The 21,494-nt window shown below is 39.5% G+C and overlaps 2 protein-coding genes and 1 long non-coding RNA gene across 5 annotated transcripts; 2 read left to right on the top strand and 1 right to left on the bottom strand.

Annotated features, from left to right (window-relative positions):
* The first annotated feature begins 6,624 nt into the window (after positions 1-6,624).
* On the top strand, positions 6,625-13,512 carry LOC103715018 (SNF1-related protein kinase regulatory subunit gamma-1-like). The gene is made up of 7 exons (XM_026807664.2): positions 6,625-6,781; positions 7,964-8,133; positions 8,458-8,547; positions 8,963-9,124; positions 9,234-9,316; positions 9,729-9,921; positions 10,736-13,512. Exons 1-7 carry the CDS (start codon positions 6,625-6,627, stop codon positions 11,156-11,158), a joined length of 1,278 nt encoding a protein of 425 aa, XP_026663465.2. The 3' UTR covers positions 11,159-13,512.
* Positions 12,233-20,800, bottom strand: LOC103714986. Of its 3 annotated transcripts, XM_039131567.1 has the most exons (6): positions 18,638-18,737; positions 16,739-18,516; positions 16,508-16,533; positions 13,814-14,588; positions 13,650-13,722; positions 12,233-12,434 (listed from the first exon to the last, which is right to left on the bottom strand). In XM_039131567.1, exons 2-4 carry the CDS (start codon positions 18,390-18,392, stop codon positions 13,836-13,838), a joined length of 2,433 nt encoding a protein of 810 aa, XP_038987495.1. In that variant the 5' UTR covers positions 18,393-18,516; positions 18,638-18,737; the 3' UTR covers positions 12,233-12,434; positions 13,650-13,722; positions 13,814-13,835. The 3 variants fall into 3 exon arrangements, with proteins under 3 accessions (XP_038987495.1, XP_038987493.1, XP_038987494.1); XM_039131565.1 differs by lacking the exon at positions 18,638-18,737 and adding an exon at positions 20,652-20,800 and having other exon boundaries at positions 13,650-14,588; XM_039131566.1 differs by lacking the exon at positions 18,638-18,737 and adding an exon at positions 19,911-20,642 and having other exon boundaries at positions 13,650-14,588.
* LOC120112382 lies at positions 18,666-20,759 on the top strand. Its single transcript, XR_005513884.1, has 2 exons — positions 18,666-18,755; positions 20,655-20,759. It is a non-coding gene; the product is annotated as an uncharacterized LOC120112382 (long non-coding RNA).
* Positions 20,801-21,494: the final 694 nt, after the last annotated feature.

The following is a 21,494-nucleotide window of genomic DNA, read 5'->3' as shown; positions in this document are numbered from 1 at the left end:
TAAAAATTAATAAGATAAAGCAAGCTGCCATACCCGTACATGAGGGTCCACATAATGGTGAAATAACTAACCGTGACAAATGGCATCATGATCCATAATCTATTGATATTTTATAGTTTAATTCCAGAATGCTTGAATAGTTTGTTTGTGGAGCCAATTGTTCATGAATGATTCTGCAAATTGCATGATCAACTTGCTTGAATTCAGTTAGATGATGTCCCCAAGATTCATGATTTGAGCCCTGGTAGTGAAATCTCGACCATTTTTTTCCTAATTCTTTCCCTCAAGGAAAGAAATGCTTATCAACTCAAGCCATGTATCTATGCTATGGTCCACTTAATTCGAGCATGGTTGGTTGGATTTGATTTTTCTAAATGCCAACCGGCTCTACAAATGGGTCAAGTGGGTTTTGGACCCAAACCTGGCCCTGCAAGACTTGCTGGTTTGGCCTTAGGTCTAATTTTTGCTATTAGACTCTAGAGGAGCTGTTATTATAATGGGACCGTCGAATGTTTTAATGACATTTCAACCAACATTTTCTGGCCGTTGGTTCCCACTCACCTAAGCCAAACTAGGTTTTTCTAGTGAAATTATATCCTACACCTAGTGCACCAGCTCATCATTACATCAGATCAATTCATTTCCGCCATATGGACTTCCTCATTCCAAAACCCTAGCCTCTTGCCCTCCAACCCTAATTTCCCATCCCCCTGCCGTGTGGCCTCTGCCGTAGCTATTGTGCGCCCTCTCATCACCTCCAGCCCCTTGAGGGTGAATTGGCCACTGATGAATCCAACTCCATTATCCGCTTCATTCATGCAAACCTCTCCAAGAACTATTGCTAGCCCTAAGCTATCTTGAAGCGCACCGGCCATCAGACCTTTGGCAAGTGCACTTCTCATCTCTAGCTTTGGCAGCACCGACGACTGTACCTTCCTCTACTCCTCCACCACTTCTTTTCACATTTGACGGAGCTTGTGGCAGCGCTCCTCCACTACACCACCACCAGTATCAGCCCCCAGTATTTTTGTGCTGAGATTTGTATCTCCTTCGGCATCCTCTATGGCCATGTCCCCTGCAACTTCCTCATCTTCGGCCTCGGGCATGACTCCCTCACGTGGTCTATCCTCAATGTTGGCGGCACCATCGTATCTCTCGGAGAAGGTTTTGCATGGTTTCGATCTGTCACCAAGGACTCCCCTGCCCTCCGCCCCCACACTGTATGCTACTACACCTGCCTCATTGATGTCGATGACCTCCTCAAATCCTACCGATCCAAGCCCTACTATCGCCCACCGGCGGTAATGCCTCTCAAGACCAACCATCGTTGCTTCTTAGTGGCAATGCGAGATACGAGCGGCAAAACCAAGAGGGGGCAGAGTAGGGATAGCAATGGATTGAGAATAAGGCGGGTCGGCCAATGTTCGTATCCATTCTGCAATTAAGAACCTTGAACCCACACCCACTCCATACTCATCTCAAGCAAGATCGGGTAACGTAGGCATACTAGGTCATATCGGGTTGGATCGGATAATCATAGCTTATAGCTACAATCAATACGATTACAACTACTATATAAATATGAGAAGCTTATAGCTTATTCTTTTTTGATCCAATTTTTAATTCAAATAGAGAGGATCCTAGCGTACATTAATAACAACAATATATTCTAATAAGAAACAATTTATACATAAGTGAAATTAATTGAGGGCTTAAAAACAAAACAAACAAAAATAATCGATTCCTATGATTTTCACAAATATACATATTTTTTAAGTTTGAACAATAATAAATTTCTAAGTAAAGGAGAAGAAAAGTTGTGTGAAATATCTGTTATATTCTTAATAAAGAGAAATATCTTGTCTATAAATTTTGATGGCTTAAAAATAGTTTTGGAAAAAAAAAATCAATTCTCAACTAATGAATAAGTAGTTTTTTTATGTCTCTCATGATTTTTTTTTAAAATAATATAAAAATATTATTTTTTATAGAAAAGCTTTTTATCTTTCTTTCTTATTTAAAAACTCCAATAAAATTATTATTATTTTTTTATTGATCATACTTTCCTACAAAACCATGATATGTAAAAAGAGGCCGGTTCTATATGGATGAGTAGCCGGTTTTTACCAAAAAAAAAAAAATCCCGGTCAAAAAATAGTTTCGGCTGCGAAGCCCAGGACTCCACTGTTTTACCTGCCACGTGGCAACATGGGCGGCCTCCTCCCCGCGCTAGGCCTATGAGTGAGCACGTGATGTGTCAGGCCAACGATAGCAACAATCCAACTAAATGGGTCGGTGGAAATCGTCGCGGTGCGACCTTTCCAGCAGTCTGGTGACCACGAAGGATTGGGCACGAAAGTGGTGGCGTTAAATTCGGGGCGTCTGAGAAAGAGGGTGGAGCAGCTCACGGCGCCCGTCCAACTAAAGTGGGCATGCCAATCGCCGTCACTAACTTGGCAGCGAAAAGTATTCGACAACTAATAATTTTGTCTACAACTCTTTTATGTTACATGTATCAATTTTTTCCTAAGCGACAAGGGGCACTATCCTCCAAACTAAATTCACGACTCTTATAGTTCCTGTAGATGCTGCTTAAACACATCAAATTGATCATGGACCAGTATATATGTGTAATTGGCTAAAAATTACACATACTGGTCCATGACTGTGGGGGTCCTATGGATAGCCAATCACTCCTTGCCATAGCTGAAAGTTTAATAATTAGCAGTTTAAAGTACATGGATGCGTTAGCAAACTATGCTTCTTTTTTTTTTATTTTATTTTATCATATAGTAGTTCTTGTTACTTTGATTGTATCTAAATATCATCACTTTCAACTCTTATATTGAAATAAAAATAAAAGAAGGGAATTAGGTCAGAACATGAATAATATGGATCGCTGGTTGGACGCGTTGATATTTTTGGTAGAAGACTTGTTGTTTACGTATGAGGTGTCATGGTGGTACATTAATTATCAATCCGTTTATGTGGCTAAACATTGTGTTTATCATTATTTCTTGGCACGTCCGCCGCCTTATTGCTTCAAATTTCGAGAGCGCGTCGCATCATTGATAACATATGAGAAGTTTCTGAGTAATTTCATATTCTGGAATTTTCTGATGGCTATCATCTATCTATAAAGAGTAACGGTAGGATGATTATGCTATAAATGAACGAAATCTTATAGGTTGAAGAAATATCATGCTTCAGCAAATTGGATCTTATGCCACATGCTACTTCCTACTGAAGAGATACATACGATCGACCTCATGTACATATATATGTAAAATGACCTTACATATGATTTTATAAATAATATATATATATACACACATATACATATATACATGAAACCTCCACAAAGAGAAAAAGCCCCCTATATGATAGGGAGGCGAAATGGATTGTCCAGCTCACAACAAAAGAGTCACCCAGTTTCAGCCCTACAAACACCAACGCCGACACAACGTGTTCTCGGTCCGGCCCAGTATCAGCCCGACTTCGGCCTCCGCCGAAAGCTCCTTCAAACTCGGATATTCGCTAACGCACCCCGGCCAAATTCGGAGTACCCTCCTTATTCGCCGACGTGCCCCGACCGAGCTCGGGGTGCCCTCTCTAATCATACGCCCCGACCTCTGAGCTCGGGGTGCTTCGTCGGGTACACCTCGGCTTCCGTCAAGCCGACCTCGTCAAATGCATGGTGCCACCTCTCGACAAGCTCGACCTCGCCAACGGCCGCATCCATGTGCGTGCCTTCGCCCTCCTACGTGGCTATACATTGCGACGCCACCACGACGTACTACTCCGGTCATGTCCTGCCACGGCTGTCAACGCCTTACCGTTCCTAAGAATAGACTCTACCGCGCGCCACAATCAGACTCTGGCTGCACGCCACTTCCACTTATGATGGGGACGGACCATACCCTGCCACGCCTGTCAACGCCTTGCCGTTCCCAAGAACGGACTCTACCGCGCGCCACGATCAAGCTCTGGCTGCGCGCCACTCCTACTCATGATGGGAACGGGCCATACCTCCGCCACCTAAGCGTCCCTACCAGGACTATAAAAAAACCTCAACAGGTAACGCCTAGGGAGACTTTTGGCTGGACCAACTGAGTTCCATACTAACTTGAGCATCGGAGGGCCCTCATCGGAAACACCGATGAGGCTTTGTACAAGGTACATCGCCGACTGCGGGAGGTGACCCTCATCCTCTTCCTCCGCACTTCGGCGGCTCCCCGACTCCTCCGGCGTGGTCACCCTCGGGCCAGATTTGAACCACAACAATACATATACATGCCCACATACATACATATACATACATACGCACATACATATATATATATACATGCATGCATGCATGCATACATACATACATATACATACATACATAAATATATATAATCTTATAAATAAGCCATGGAAATTTGAGATGGCAGCAAAGTGGAGTAATTGGGCCGGGCCCATGATTGAGCAAGAGGGTCCTCCAGACATTAGAAGCCACATTCACCCAGGAGTAGGTATGTTTCATCATAAGAAGTTCTCAGGAGAAATCTCCTCTAATAATTTGATCTTGAAACTATCGAAAATCAAGTGCATAACTTTTAATGCAACTTTCATTGTTCAATATCATGCATCAGGTGGTATGAAAGCATTTATACAGTCACTGAATTATAGATGTAGCTTTCAGAATTCATTTTCTTGAAGTCCTTGCAAACTCCTTTTTCATGAGATCGAACTACTAATCACTATAGCAAAATTGAAATAGAAGGTTGGTAGGATAGCACTTGTACTGGCAGTTTCTCAATACAGTGCGTGCATTAGTTGGAGTTTCCTCTATATTAAAGAAGCCATACCTACCTATGAGTAGGCACATTTCATCATGAGCAGTTCTACCTAGGAATAAGTCCCATCTAATAATTTGATCTCAAACTTGTAAAGGATAAAGAGAGTAAGCATATTTCATCTTGAGAAGTTCTATCTAGGATTAATTCCCATCTAATAATTTGGTCTGAAACTTGTAGAGAATGAAGAGCATGAACTTTAATTTAACCTTCTCCTCAAGTCCTTGCAGACTCTTTGTTGATGCGATATATAGCTTAGAGAAAGCAGAGAACAAGTAATGGAAGTACTAACATGAAAATTCCTTTGTTAAATCATTTTTACTAAATTAACATATGCTTCCTCGGTTCAAAAATCCATCACTGAATTTGACTAGAGTCCGAAGTATAATGGGGATTTATGTACAAATCTGGCAGCCATAGATTGCAGTTAGAAAGAAACAAGAAAAAATTGGCTTACCTTTTCTTTATTTCTGAAGGACTTGTTAACTCTTTGTTTACACACCACTAGCATGCATTATCCAAGATTTCAAGCCTAATAATTTGCAAACAAAGTATTCAAATATTCAAAAAAAGAATGTTTTCTATAGCGATGATGAAAAATACTTTGTATAATGAAGAACTAGGGATAGTTATAATTTACGTGTTTTCTCTTTTGCGTCGTAAAAATATTTTATATTATAATATCAATGGCTAAGAGTTAAAAAATAAAAATATATGCATCACAACTCGTATTGATATTATTGATCAACCTAAATAATATTTTTAGTTCCAGCATTCCTAATATTCATTAGCTACAAACAACACACAAAAATATAAGTTTAAGACCGACCTATCAGAAGGGTAGTGCAAATCTTCACCAGTGTTCTGTGTGAAAAATAAGTTTAAGAACATTAATTATAAATCTTTTCAACCCCGCCAAGGATGACCCTAGCGCCACTCTTCTTCCGATGCACTTAAACACATCACATGCATTCTCATTGAATTCCCATGGAATCAATTAAAGACTGACCTCGTCGATAGGGAACCCGAGCCAGAGCCCAAGGTAAGATTGAGTTGGGGCCAGTGCAAGAACCTCTATTGCAAGGATAGTGTTAATACGATCCTAACAAAATGGCTGTAAGATATGCACGGCAATACTGTATTACATCATATATATACGATTTTGTTCAGAAGTTGTGTTGCATGTCCATCTAATTCTAGGCATTGTATGATTGTATCCTACTACTCCCAAACGCCATCCAAACCTGCTTGAAATTGTCTAACTAAAACAATCAAAAGCACGTCAGAGAACAGGACTTTATTTAGCATAAACACGGCTTGAAATTGACCCCACTGCTTCTATTATAATACCTCTGGAGGATTCTTCAAGTGCAAACTTTTAGCTCACTAGCCGAAGTCATTTCCGGCATTTTCGAGCCTAATTTCTCTTGGCATGGGAAGTGATTTCAGACCATTCCGAGACAAAGAAACTCCTTTAGGACTTGGGTTGTCTTTAACCCAAAGCCAATCAAAGCCCAAACCGAAGTGGGCCTAACATGGACCGCACAAGCAGTGAACTAGAGACGGACCAAATCGCCTTGTAGCGACTGACGCAGGTCACCGTTGAATCGGCTTCCTAAGATACGGTCTGTCATAGCACACGTGGGGAAAGATCTGCATGCCTCTACTTCTCCTGGCGTTTTACATGTGGCACGTGTCATGGGCAGTTGGAGGGCCTCCTGCTTGGAAGAATTGAAGAGCCAAGAAGGGTGTAGAGAGAGAGAGGAAGCTAAGAGAGGGGTGAATGGACCTGAGGAAGGTGGAGGAGAACGAGGGAGTCGTCACCTCAACCTTGGGAGGAGATGGCGGCAAGTGCGAAGTTGATTCGAGCCGCGCACTCCAGTCTTTTCTGGATCACATTCCCATCGATACAATTCCTGGCATCCGTAACTCGTCTCCTGGTACGTATTCTTTCAGTCCTTCAATATGAGAGGAAGCTTGTTTGCCAATATATGGTTTTTCTTAGGATGGAGGAATGCTAGCTCCTTTTCTCATATTAAGAATGCGATAGGTGTTCATGCTGTTGGTTGCTGATGTTAGCTGACTACCAAGCAGGGATGGGGAAGAAAAAAAAACATGAAAGGGCTGATGTTACCTAAGGCAACATGAAAAAAAGGGACTCAAGAGATGAAATGAATCTAGTATGGCTGGTGTTTTTCATGATTTTACTCGAAAGTTGACAGTTTTAAATTTTATTTTCGAAGTAATATTCGGATACTGCCAGACCAACATCGGCTTCTTAATGAAATTTGTTTGCTCATTTGTCTGTTTGTTAATTCTTATTCATACAGAACTTGAAACTCTGCTTCAGCTCTGTGGTTGTACAAGGTCGAGAATGTGAGGCCTGACTTCAGACTAATAATAAAATCGAAAGTCCAAATGCGAACAAGTCTTTTAGAATATAGAATGTGATCTTTTAGTTTTATTGCCGTACTTTAAGTTTTGCCCGTCTGTATTGGCTAAGCTTTGCAGATCAACATATGTTTCATTGAGGTTTGAGATTATTTTTCAGGTGACTCTTAAAAGATGCCAACTTTCTAAAATGATTTTGACATTCTAGTCATTATCATGCAAGTTAATTAAATGCCATTGATCTAGCTGAGCAAGGCTTGTTGGCTATTGGAATTTAAGCTCATTTTACTGACTAGTATTCGTCTGAAATCCTCTTACACCTGACAGAATTTTGGTTCGGAACTGCATTCGTCTGACGCACAAATTTAGTACTGGATTCAACTTAAAATGCAACCACATGCCAACGTCGTCATAAAAAAAAAAGATCGTTAAATAAATTGCTGGTCTCCTACCAGCATGATGGCCTGTTTTCCGTTATAGCAATGCCTCAATGATGTGGCTTATTTTCTCTTTTGCTAAGAAAAAGAGATGTTTTTATTTTTTAAGCGCCCTTTTCAAATATATGACTTTAGATAGGAAATAATTATGCTGTAGATTTAGAAATCGAACTTAGATGGAGTTACATGATTTGGTCTGTTCTTATTTATGTAGTTCTGCTTGAATGGACTTTTTTGTATTGTAAGTTGAAATTGTTCGGGGGAATCATTCAATGTGTCATCAATTCTGTACAGTTCTGGAGATAAAATCTGACGACTGTGTACAAGATGCAATCAGTTTGTTGTATGATAAAAATGTATCTGGTGCACCGATTGTGGGTAATGTGAATTCTGATTTAAAGGAATTTGTTGATCGGGATATAGGCTTCATTGAATTTTCAAGCATGGTCTTGTGGTGCCTCGAGGTAAATGATCTTCACTTCATTTTTTTCATGTGCAAGTATTATGACTAAGAACAAGTCATTATGGTACTTTTCTCAAGAGGAAAAAATGACGTTTCAGATGTTGTTGTTGTTTTTTTTTTTCTCTTTTTTAACTTTTTGGTTCAGATGCTGCTTCATTCCAATTATAAGCTCATAAATAACTTCAAATATTTTGAGTCATGCTGAGTTTTCCTCGTCATGGTCATACTCAAGTGCCTTTTGACATTATGGTTTCTGTTTATAAATTTTAATCAAGGATCAATGTATTTTAGCCAGTTTCATGATACTTTGTTTATTCTTTGCTAGGAATTTGACAAAGTGAAAGTTGAATCCAAAAACAACTACCTAGGGTTTCTCTCGGTGCTAGAACAAACATCTAAAATAGGACGAACCAAGGTAAGCCTTGAAATTCTTGACATTTATCGACTTAATCCTATGACTTCTTGACATCTTAGTTCCACAAGTCCGAGCAAACGTTAGATTGCTCTAATGCACAAAATGATCCTGCTGAAATCAGAAGCCTTGATTTTATGCACACATATAGTTCCCTGAGTCTACAATGTCACTTACATAATTTTAATCCACTGGACTCACCACAGTGTGCTTGCATGTTGACTCAATCTCAATAAACATGGCATAGCAACATGATAGTGTTTGTTCCATAAATAATAACACTAACATTCTTCTTTGGAACGATATTAGCTATACTACTAGACGTTGAGCGAGTTGCTTGAGCATAATGCTTTTTCTTTAAAGACAATGCACTCTCTTGTTCATCCATGTTTACTAAATTCAGGACTATCTTAAACAGATAGGGGAGCTAGCCAAATCATTCTTATGGGAACCCTTCTTCCCTGTTCAAGCAGCTGACTCACTTTTTCATGTGCTGATGCTCTTCTCGAAACACCACAGATTGAAAATAGTACCAGTTGTTGAGTCATCCAATTCTTGTGTCATTGGTTTCATTACTCAGGTAACTATATCTATATATCTAATTTACTCTAATACATGCTCTCAAACAGGGATAGTTATTTGTGATATATTTGTTTTGGAAAAAGCATAAGATGCTTTTGTTGTCTTAGAGTGCAGTGCTTCAGCTGCTCCTCCAGTCTAGTGGACTAGAATGGTTCGACCAAATTGCAGAGAAGGCCCTCAGGGAATTTGGGTAAGTCGGAAGAAGCGAAATAAAACTTCTTCTTTTTTTCTTTTTTCATATAAACATAATGAAAAAGGAGGAGAGCAAATATGTTTGAAGTGGAAAGCATGGGCTTATTTGTGCAAAGACAAAAAAGATGTGTTGCAAACTATTCGATCACACACTGACACTTAAGAATGGCATCTGCCATCTATACTGGGATCAAATATGTTTAATTGTCCAGAGCTATAAACTCTGTAATTTAGACATTAATATGATCGATCTACTTGACTGCAACGAGGAAAGAAGACAGAGCCTAGAAAGCTAAAATGTTAGGATAAATTGGATGCGAGGTTATATTAGGTATATGATCAACTATAAACCAAATCAAGTTGTATTTTAGAAAAGGTCTGCTAAACTAATTTATATATGTTCTGCGTAGGTTCATGAATGCTGGTGGGTTTGTTCATGTATTCGCTGATCAAAGCTTGGCAGATGCATTGCACGTACTGTGGGAGAAACAAATTGATAGAGTTGCAGTGGTCGAACGGAAAACTGCAACCCTGATGGGGTGTGTGAGGTGCAGTGAGGTTTATCTTCTTCTGGAGGATGAGTCCATATTCAACAGCAGGAAGTAAGTTTTTGATCACCATCTTTGTTAACTGTGGCAGTAACACTGTTTGTAAGGATGGGGCAACAACCTGAAGGTGGCTTCCTTCAGAAGAAAAATAAAAATAAATGCACAGAAAAACAAGAAAAAAAAAAATAAAGGTGAAGATACAACCATCCTGGAACCACCAATACTGTTTGATTTAATGAGTTTAATTTATTTTGTTGCTTAATCCAACATCGAAGTAACAACTGTGACTTGATTGATTGAATATCTGAGCTTTAGTTCAGTTTATGTTTCATGATAATATTTTTGCTTAAAGAAATTGTTGCTAGGATTATAAATATCCCATGCAGCATTACAGTTTCGAAATCATTGTTTTTGCTGATTAAAAGAGGATTCATGCTATCGATCATTTAGCTTGGATGGTTTTCTTATTTGAATTTCCTTTTTCCTGGGAGAACGGTAAAAAAATGACCTTTCTGAGTTTCAACCGATGATCGCGTCCTTGTGTGGGAGCTAAGAAGAGGTTTGAACTTGCACACCAAGTCCCAGTGGCTTTTGTTATGAGCAATGGCTGCGCATAAGGTCAGACGTTTCAATATACAATGGTCATCTGATGTCAACAAAGCTCCATAGACTACTCTACAAGGTGCCGTCGTCGCTTAACATAGACATTATGAACAGTCACTGAAGCTTATTACTTGTTATAATCTTGAACATAAATTATAATAGCCTTCACACATATTGAAAAATTATCAATGAACAAAGTTGCTCTTGTTAGCCTGTTGTCAATGAACAACCTTGCTCTCATCGCTTATTGTTAACAGCTTTCATAAATACGAGAGCTGATGGGAAACACTTGCAATTTCAGGTGCCTCACCATTGACGAATTCATCAAAAAATCCAACGCTGTCAGAAGCGATCCGGGCACCAATTCATCAGCAGAGAAAGCACGTGCTTCTATTGGGGCTCTCTGCCTAAAGAATGAGTTCCTTCCTCAAATGGGCACCCCGACAACCAACCGGAAGACTGACACCCTCAAACAAGCCATGGAGAATCTGGTGGCATCCGGGAGTGATTGCACTTTCTTAGTCAATCAATCAGGACAGCTCGAGGGTGTCGTCACGCTCGGAGATATCATCTCGGAGTTCTCTCCACCCTGCATGGATTCAAGAATTGATGGGGGTGGATTCTTCAAGTCAGCTCTAGAGCAGGCCGGGTGCCATGTGGAGGACGGAATGATGATCCGAAAACATTAAAGTCTTGGTCTCGCTCTCTCGTATTTACAGAAATTCTGATGCCGATTTCAGCAATGGATGTAAGAAGTTGCTGTAATTGTAACTAGCAACCTTGCCTATCATGAATCAGCGGGTCACATGATTTGCCTCTGTGTCCGTAATTTCTTTCTCGGTAGCATCGTGGACTTTCATTGATGCCTCTGAAAGATTTCCCCGTTTCCTTTTGCTAGGAGTAGTCTGAAGGGAATCTCCCTGTTTTGCGTGAAAAGATTAAGATGAATGGATTGTGTAGATTAGTTATCCGGCCTTCGTTGCTGGAATTTTTGCATTGTCCTGGAAGCCAAGTACTGTGTAAATGAGGCCATGCAATTCAGTAAAGGTGGAACATGCAGTTTAACTTGCCACTGTGCCACTGCTGCACTGCACAGTCTCATGATCGAGCGAAGTCTCCACACTGTATGAGACTCCCGTAGAAGCAGAATGTCCAAGTTGGAAGGCTGATGGCTAATTTCCCAGGTAACCCAAGGGAAGTAGTAGCGGACTAGCGGTAATAGCTGATGGCAGCCGAGAGAACCGAAGCAAGTTGGCACACTGATTTATTAACTGTTTCCTGAACGCTTCTGACTTCTATTAGATATGCCTCTGTTCATTTTTGCCACATCCAATATATTCATCTGGCAAATGCTTTTATCTATGAAGTCCATTACTGTTACCCGCAATGTGGTTGTCTCTGAAGATTCTTTGTTGTGTTGTTGGTTTCGGCCATCAATGTGGTAGTGCTGGGGTTAATCTTGCCTTCCTTGGTCGTGGATTGAACAACATAAGGTTTGATTTCCTTGCTCGATATGCAGAAACTTTGAAGACTTTCAAGAGAGAGATTCTTCGTGGTCCAGCCTGCTAGCTGAAAAGGCTCTACTTCCACATGTCACAAGGTAATTGGTGCCCTATACAACCCCGCTGTGTATTGCACCAAACCCATGAATCATAAAACTCTCCATCATAAGACTCTTTTCACAAGCTACCAGCCTTGGAAAGGAATCAGCAACACAAGCAAAACCACCTAACAACATCCATTGAGGCAAAACATGCTGAAAATAATATAAAGGACAATGATGGAAAATAGACACTCCTTTGTTTCTCAACGTCAACAAACCATGTCAAGGTTCACATTTCAATGACGGTGTCTGGTCAAAACTTTCAAAGACAGTTAACAAAGAAAAGCTGATAACATGATCGGCTGTACCTGCAAGCTTCAAAATTCGAGCATAACTTGTGCATACCATGCCAAATATTTGCTCTGTAAATCAAGCGAAACATAAAACGCGTCATTCTCCAGGTAAGGGGAAAGAAATAATTCAAAAAATATCATCACCGCTCATATTATAGAGGCGAACTAGCAGTGTGCACACTATACCTCAAGATTTTCATGCAATTACATTTGAAACTCGGTTTCTGGAGCCTGCAAATCACTTTGAGGGGCAGAAAACAAAAAACTTCTGACCATGAGCTTAGAGATTCAACTCCAATGGTCCTTAAGTGATTTGTAAATAAAATTGGATTGATGGAAATGTGTCCTAAGTTCCAAGGAGAACTATAGACTGGGAGCAACGGGATTATGAGTACAATTCCAAAATAGAGAGAAATTTACTAGGAGCAACTCGATTGATGGACATGTGGCCTAAGTTCCAAAGAGAACAGTAGACTAGGAGCAACTGGATTATGAGTACAATTCCAGAATAGAGCGAAATTTACTAGGCATTTGCATTGCTATTCTAAGTTCCACTGGAACCATGATCTAAACAACTGCAGATCATAACTGGTGCTGGTGTAACAGCTCCGAGAAAGCTTTACAAAACTTTTATTTAACTTTCAAAATTTTTTTAGGATCTAATTATGTAAGTACAAGTACGTAGATATACATACATATGCATGAACACATGCATGCATATGTCGATACATACATACGCATGCACATACATATGTAGATACAAACCTACATGCACACATACATATATGCATACATACATACATATATACATAAATACGTACATACATATGTACATATGTACATACACATGAATAGACATACACACAGACATTCATACATATCTACATAAGTACATATGCATAGAGATGCCTAACTAGCAAAGATTTACAAAAGTTGAACTGAAATAATTAGGATTTTGATGCTATTGTTGACCAAGAACCATTATCATCTTTGGCGACTTGCAGCTCTCATTTAGATGAATTAGGGTTTTGCAAACTATATAAAGGATAAAAGCTCTAGCAATATGAATATATACCACAGAATCAAAGTTTATAAAAGCAATTTAAATCCTAGAAAATTTAAGAGAGCCTGTGACCTATGAAACCAAGGATGACAAAAGAATATGTTAAAAACAGACTATGGAATTCAGTTTCCTTGATGGCAACTATGGAAAAAAAAAGAAGGTGGAGACATGACCCTTAATGATAATATGTATAAATTCAAAAAACTGGGCAAGAAACTTACTGGTGCAATGCTGAATCTTGCCAACCTCCCAACCTCAGTTAATTTTAGCACCTTTCATTCACCAAAACAGCATCTACACCAGGTTTATTAGACATGTCCATCACTTTCTGCACCTTCTGGGCTGCAGCAGACAGGAAGCATAGGTTGAGTTTAATCATCATTACCCGATAAAAAGTCATGTGCTCTTCAGAATCCTTCCATTCTCCATACTACAGAAGACCCCCTTTTCTGAAATTCACATGGCCGAAAATTGTTCATTGCTTTCCCCATCAATGCCATAGCTGCAATGCTTGGTAATTGCTTCCCATCAAAATTTTCAGGTACAACTTTCGAGTTTTCTGGTTCACATGGCACTGGTGTTGCTAGTTTTGCTTGAACAGGTGCTGCTTGAGAACTATTACGACACCATCTTCGAATCCAGAAACGTATATCTTTTACTGATGCTCCATAGGAATGCACAACATTATGTGGTGACAGCATGGTCTTATCAAGCTTCTGCTGTTCTTCAAGACATTTTGTCAAAGCAGAGCTTGGTTTGCTACAATTAACTACTCTATCGAACAAGGTTCTGATTTCTCTACTTGACTGACAATCCCTAATTTTGAATCTCTTAGCACCAAGGGCAAGAGAGTCTGAAGGGTTCTGTCTAAGACGTTTAAACCATCTACTGCTTGCATCTGCACGTACTGAACTTTCCAGTAGAGTGCTGGTATTTGAATTATTTGGCTTCCCAACATGAGAAAGAATGTGATCTGCATCCATGCTCTCTGTTCTAGATGTGTTCATTTCCCTGTTAGTCATACCGGCTGCTCTCTCTGAAGAAGTGGGATGCTCAACATTCATATAACGTAACTTGGTTTCTGCATCTCCGTTTACAGCTTGTTTGGTTGGTGAAGCTGCTGTTGACTCACATTTTGACAGTTTAGGGCACACAACACCCTGTGGAATCTATAGTTTAATAACAATAATCTAATAATCATCTTAATGGTATGCTGATTAATCATAATATGCATGTAAACATCAAGGCACCACATAAGACAATAGGGCTACACAAACGGTTGCAACCTTTCTGCATAAAACTGCATATTAGGAAGGTCTAGTGCAGTTAAAGATGCAGATATTTGCAGTGTACAATGAATCTCATGTATAAGAGCATCAGCCACATCAGGAAAACAATGGCTGAGTTTTAGTCTTAAGATGACATAAGTGGAATTGTAATAGTTATTAGTAACACCAATCTAGAAAAATATCTGGGGAATGAAATCCACATCTACATGGTGCCACAGGTGGAGGCAAGAAGAACAGAAAATAACAAATCTTGGATGACTCTCTCATCTATGAGATCACCTTCCTCCTTTCTCTACATCTTTTCTCCCATTTACCCGCTCTCTCTCAATTTGATAAAGTCATATGTGCTATAAACATCTATGTGCTAAATGATATCAGAAACACGTCAGTAAATGACCAAAGATGTATGACGCAAAGGATAGATGTAGTACAATATGGAAAAATTATCTAAAGGTCCTTAAGAAAACAACAAATTGCCATTGTTAGTAAAGCCAAGCTAACCTGTTAAGAGTTGAATCTCCTAGTCCAGAGATATAAGCAGTGACATCAAGACATCCCCAAACAATACAAGACCATCCCACATCTATTAACCATATGCTGACTTGTTAAAATGTCAGGATTTTCTGCATGATTTCTTGCACCCACTCTACCAACACCCACTCCAGTGACATACCATCTTCATTAATCCATTCAAAAACCATCTCTTGCTTTTGTTCCTTTTTACAAAATTACTTTTGATATGCAACTCATAAACAAGAGAAACCAGTCAATCTTTATTACTTCAGATCTTTAATAACATCAGATGCATGAGCAACTGCATACCAAAGTTGTGGGGTCATATTGTGGTGAAGCTAAGAATTGCAGGTTGTCGGATCAACCCAGAGATGTATTTTCCTTGGATGAAAGACTAAGGTTCATTTGGATTAATATGAGCTAAAGAATACGAGGTGTAGGTGTTCGAGTATCATCTTAACTCTGCATAAACCTTGCATATTACCTTTCTCTTGCATTGTCAGTGACATGATTACAAACTTGTCAATAATATTACACGACCTCTATACATGAGTTCTATGCAAAATATCTATGTATGCATGTGCATATGGACAGTCCATGCACAAAAAACATGTATGGAAAGATGCATGGGTGATGGATGGATACACACGAGAACGAGAGAAAGAAAGAGAGATGCGCAGACACAGAGAGGGAGAGAAAGAAGGAAGGAGAATCCTGCTAATAGGATTTAAGTGCAATCGAAAAAGTGAAAAAACATTGGAGTTGAAAATCTGTACTTTTAGAATGGTCTACACTCTACAACATACAAATACCTAAAAAAGTAAAATAAAATCATTTGAACATATGATACAGTATTTGATTTTACTTGTAATTTAGAGCATTCAAATCCACTAAATTTTGGTTAGAACATGTTTCGAGATCTGTGGATGATGATGCAGTAGATGGATGTTCAGTTTTATAGGCTTCCATATATGCTTGCTCACTAGTCTATCTTTTTGGTCATTTTTGGTCCAACTGATGCATAACTGAGTGATAGACTAAATGTATGCATTCTGTTTGAGGCATTTAGATGTTACCCTTATGTTTGGATCTATGACTTAAATAAAGCAATCAGTAGGTTTTTTTGCTACACAATTCAAACAAGCTCAAGAAAATGCAGTTGCATAATTCCACAGCTTAGGAGTCTAAATAATTCTATCTATGGATATTTCAGCGACCTAAAAAAAAAATGTAAATATGCTTAAGCTCCTGCATGAGGACATGTTGATTGCCTATACCTCTTGCACTCTGGAATAAGTTTCACCTGCAAAACATGAAGAAGAATGATCAGTTAAAAAGTATAGGAAATCTGTATATAAGTGCTCCTAAAAGTAAGGTCTAGACTAATGCGGTGCTATAACATTTTCCTCCCAGTGATGCAGTTAGATTGGCAGATACTTTTTCTAAGCAAGAGAAAGTTGAAGCACCTAAGTTCACTATAGGTTAATCATACAAAATTAGCTTTGTACCTGCTGGAGAGCTTGGTACATGAAGAATACCAACAAGCATTGTATCAGTCTTATATGATGGTTCATCTTGTGTTTCCAGAGTATCCATGCCATTGCCATCTTCTCTATCTCCAATGTTGCTTGAGTTTACCAGAGGCTGCAGATCATCATATTGCATGCCAATGTACTGTGAAACAGTAGGTAATGTTAGCATTTCGAAGAAGGGAGATCCTTTGACTTTGGCATAATCCATTGACTTTTCAGTCATTAGCTTTTCATGAGACAACTCCGTGCCCATCTTCTTTGTGATTAACAAATTCTCCACTTGATCAGAAAGTTTCTGACATTCTCCTATTCTTTTGTTTGCAGTATTCAAAGTGGTCTGCACTCTCGGTGTTCCCACATCAAGAACGGAGCAGTTGGGCATTTGACATGATGAATGACGAAGATATCCAATATCATCTAATCTGTTTAACCCTAGAAAGCTTTTCTGACTAGGTAACAATCCACTACCAGAAACATTAAGTAGCTCTTCATTATTATGTTCACTAGTTAGTAATCGAAGAGGAAAATCACCAGGAGAAGAGTCTCTAGGCATTTGCATGGACCCACTGCTCACCCTCGACCGTGACCTCTTAAAATCACGAGCAATTATTTTGTCATCGCCTTTCATTTCTGACATCATGAATGCAGCATTGTTGGAGATATTACGAAACATATGTTCCAAACTAGTGACAGTAGCGTTTAGAGAATGTTCCTTAAACTCATGCTCTGAGCTCAAAGGATCACTTTCTCCTTTAGTGGAATTACAAGGCCTCATATCTGATCCAAAGAATTTTAATCTTTCAATTGCTGAGTGCGAGATAGATCCTGTAAAATCATCTTGACAATGTAAGAAGCCTTTCATAGATTTACAAGAATCAATCTCTTGGTTTTTTTGTGTCATCATTTCCACTTTAAGCTGCTGCTCTTCTGATGCAAATTCTATTACATGGGGAGCCAATTTAGTTTCATTCAGTAGTATTTGAGGCTCAGATAATCTACCAGCCACAGCACCATGTACTGACCTTTTTTTTGGATTTAAGATGCTCTCTATTTTGCAGTTGATGTCAAACTTGGGAAAGCTGTTCAATTCTGAGCAACCATTTTCTGAATTCATGATACCATAAGTATTGAACTTTTCCCATTCTATAGAAGAGTCTGGAAACTTATGAACAGATAATGTATCTGATACTGCTGCTCTAGCATCAAGTAACTTCATTTTTTTCTGAACCACAGAATTGTTAATTATCTTACACTGTCGATTTTCAGCTCTCACAGATTCAGTTGACTGGTGAACATCTAAAACCACATTTAATTCATTAGGATCGGCTCTATGCACACTTTTGTTTGCAGAGGTTTTTCCTTGATTCATACCTCTGCTTAATATTTTGGTGGCCTCTATAGATTTTGTAGTTTCAACTGGCAAGTGCCCCTGCTCTTTTACAATATTTTCTTGGTATCTTGCATCAGCAACCGTACAACATTTAGAACTGGTTGAACTGCTGCTTACTTGCAACCAGTGTGCCATCCATTGTGACTGGTATTGATAACAAGATTTTCTAACATTCACATTACTCAAAAGAAGTTGTATATCTTCTTTGTTATCACATCTTTGTACAACAGGTTCTAACATGATATCCTTTTTGAAGAGTCAAATCTCCTGAGCTAAACTAATTGAAATTTGTGAAGCCACTCCAGAGTTGACACATTGATTTCCAAGTGTTCTGAAGTAGTTTTTAGATTCATTCAAGAGAAGCCTGCAAGAAAAGAAAGACTCAGCAACTGTTGAAGTCCAAAGAAAAGATAGCTTTGTCAGAGCAACGACAAATACAAAAGCAACACTAAATGCTCAGAATACTCAATAAAAGGAGAAAGAACCTGTGCAAGGCGGGGCAGGGGGATGAGAATAAAGTGAATCAGTTAATGCACATCGCTCATCACTTTTCAGACCAAGGTATTCAGAAAAGCTGCATCCAGCTGTCTCGTAATTGAGCCTGTCCTGATTGTTGATAATGCCCATGGAATGCCGTACCGGCCCGTACCGGCCGGTACGGGCCGGTACGTACCGGTCCGGTCCTAGACCGGTACCGGAACCACAAGAAAACCGGAGAAGAAAACCGGTATCTCCGATTTTCTTGTGCGAACCGGCCGGTACGGAGCCCGTACCGGTCGGTACCAGCCGGTACCGCTTGGTACCGGCCTCGTACCGGGGCCGGTTCGCACCGGTACGAATTTTTTTTTTTTTAATGAACCACAGCACGAGGCGCTGTGGTTTTTGGCTCGCGGTACCGGCCGGTACGTACCGGACCGGACCGGTACCGTACCGGTCCGGCCCGCCACCGGTACGCCGACCGGTACCGGTACGGCGGACCTTGATAATGCCCCTTGTAAGTTGTGTTACAAATATGCCATCTATGGCAGAAATATACAAGGAAAAAAAATGCAAATGCAAACCATAGCTTTATCAGTTCCTCAGTGCAGTCTATTTGAGAGAAGAACTTGTCCTTGAGATAATTATGTTGATTATTTTTAAGACCCTTGGCTAGCTGCAATTTGCACTGAATTAACATGTCCACAACCTTCCCCCTCAATCACTTCACGAACAAACTGAGTCAATTTTCACATGCTTGTCCCAGTTGTCATATCAGAGCTTAGCAGAAATTACCTAAGGTGCTCTTGGTGCAACAATAGACAAATGATCTTGCTAATCTACTAGGGTGAAAATCTCAAGGATTTAAATGCTGCCAATTTGGTAAGGATTCTAACAGAAAATGATGCTACTATGGATACAGGACATCAGTTCTCTATTGAATTGGTTTGTGGCAGTTGTGTACCGAAAGTTTGTACCAGCTGCGGCGGTTGCATACAAGTTGCTTTTTGTTCTTTTTGACACTAAACATCTTGGTCCATCACAATTGTATCAGCACCATACCATTTCAGGACAAAACTGGTACTGGACTTGGTGCTGGTATTTAAACCCTTGAATAAAATGGTGTTTAGAATATAAGATGTTCTTCCAGAATATTCGACAACTCTCAGTGTTCATCTTTAGTACTAAACATCGTAATTGTCTGTTCTTGTTTTTTTTTTTTTTTTTTTTTTAAATGAGGTTATTTTCAGTAGCATGAGGCTTCTACTTGGGGTGGCATACCTGCTTCAGAAACTTGTCCCTAAACCTGCTTCCAAAACCAGTCATGCACCCACTTCCACTTCCACACAAGAGAGGCCCTTAGTTTCAGAATAAAGAAACCGCATAAGGGGAAACTGTTCTTTCAAATCCACCCAAGAGAGCCTTTATTAGCAAGTCCAAAAGTCATACAGATCATTAAAGAAGACGTTGCTCATTATTCAAAACAGAAAGCAAAATCCAACACCGAAGATCGTTTAAATCAGGCACCTTCATCAAATTTTACTCTTTCTCCTATGTTTTCAACTTTAAACAAGAGATATTATTTTTCCTTCAAACAATATTAAAACTACGAACAAATCGATTCGCCTCCCTTCCAACTCAGCAAAAAATATCTTCTTTTTTTTATTATTTTTGAGGAGACAAAACCAGCAAAAGATATCAAGAAAGGAATTAGTAAAACAGATCTCTCATTCATTCACTTAAAAAAAAAAATCCCCCTCACTTCCAGCTCAGCAAAAAAATCTTCTTTTTTCCTTTTCTTGACGAGACAAACCAGCAAAAAATATCAAGAAAGGAATTAGTAAAACGGATCTCTCGTTTCATTCACTTCAGTAACGAGCCAAGAAGAGATTTTCTACGGAACGATAATCCAAAATCCAATCAAGAATCAATCTTTCGAGCACTAATCTCATCAAGATCGAGCAAAAACCAAATCCAAATAATATTTCAAAAAAAAACTAATCAAAAAGAAAGAAATCAAACCAGAACTCTCCAGCTACCACCGCCGTTCACCCTCCGCTCCCACTCCACACCCGAAGACGAGATCCAACTCCACCGCCAAGAGAGAGTCTCCACACTTCATCCATCCCAGAGAGAATACGGGCAGGACGGGGCCATTCGGAGGCCAGGGGTTTTTGCGGGGCTAAATTTTTTGGGTTGGTTTTAAGGAGAGAAAAAAAAAAAGAGATGGGCTTTGGATATAAGAAGCGAAGGGCCACGCCGCTGCACCACAGCCACGTAATCAGGAGGGTGCCGACGTAGGCGACCCACCAGATTATTTATTATTATATCTTTGAAGAATTTTTCTTGGTCGGGGATTGGGGAATAAAGTAATAAAAGAAGGTTTCCACCAATGAAATGATAAAAGAAGGACCACAAAATGGCTTCCACTTGTTTGTGGTCTTCCTATTAACGGACGATAACGGGTTAGGACAGTTATAACGGTCATAGGCAGGCGCCGTTACAGCAATAAAGGACTGTTATTTGGATGTCATTTTGATAAACTTAATTGTTTGAGGTTGTTAACTGGTTGATAATGGTATGATGGCTTATAACATCATAATAATGTTAACATGAACTTATATACTGAAGTAATTTATATGGATAAGGGAACAACTCCATGATAGCATTGTAGTTTGGCAGCTTGGTGTTTCCATAGACAAAACTTAAGTGGGATTTGTGATAAGAGATCGTAGGGGCAAAGACACTACAACTTGCTCAACATAACTTTATATTCCTTTTGTAGAAGATATTTGCTTGGGGTGATTTGGCGGCGGTCATCAAATAATTATGGAGACCACCATTCTTTGATGCTTGATATGTGGT

This window comes from Phoenix dactylifera, chromosome 11 (genome assembly GCF_009389715.1).
Source record: "Phoenix dactylifera cultivar Barhee BC4 chromosome 11, palm_55x_up_171113_PBpolish2nd_filt_p, whole genome shotgun sequence".
Classification (NCBI taxonomy): domain Eukaryota; kingdom Viridiplantae; phylum Streptophyta; class Magnoliopsida; order Arecales; family Arecaceae; genus Phoenix; species Phoenix dactylifera.
The sequence above is the reverse complement of the archived record's forward strand: the minus strand, read 5'-3'. Positions and strand labels throughout refer to the sequence as shown.

Coding starts and splice junctions, on each gene's coding strand:
- LOC103715018 (XM_026807664.2), top strand. CDS start 6,625: ATGGACCTGAGGAAGGTGGAGGAGAACGAGGGAGTCGTCACCTCAACC. Junction 8,548..8,962: donor CTAAAATAGGACGAACCAAG/GTAAGCCTTGAA, acceptor TATCTTAAACAG/ATAGGGGAGCTAGCCAAATC. Junction 9,317..9,728: donor AAGGCCCTCAGGGAATTTGG/GTAAGTCGGAAG, acceptor TGTTCTGCGTAG/GTTCATGAATGCTGGTGGGT.
- LOC103714986 (XM_039131565.1), bottom strand. CDS start 18,392: ATGTTAGAACCTGTTGTACAAAGATGTGATAACAAAGAAGATATACAA. Junction 16,534..16,738: donor TGTACCAAGCTCTCCAGCAG/GTACAAAGCTAA, acceptor CATGTTTTGCAG/GTGAAACTTATTCCAGAGTG. Junction 14,589..16,507: donor CTTATTCCAGAGTGCAAGAG/GTATAGGCAATC, acceptor TAGATTCCACAG/GGTGTTGTGTGCCCTAAACT.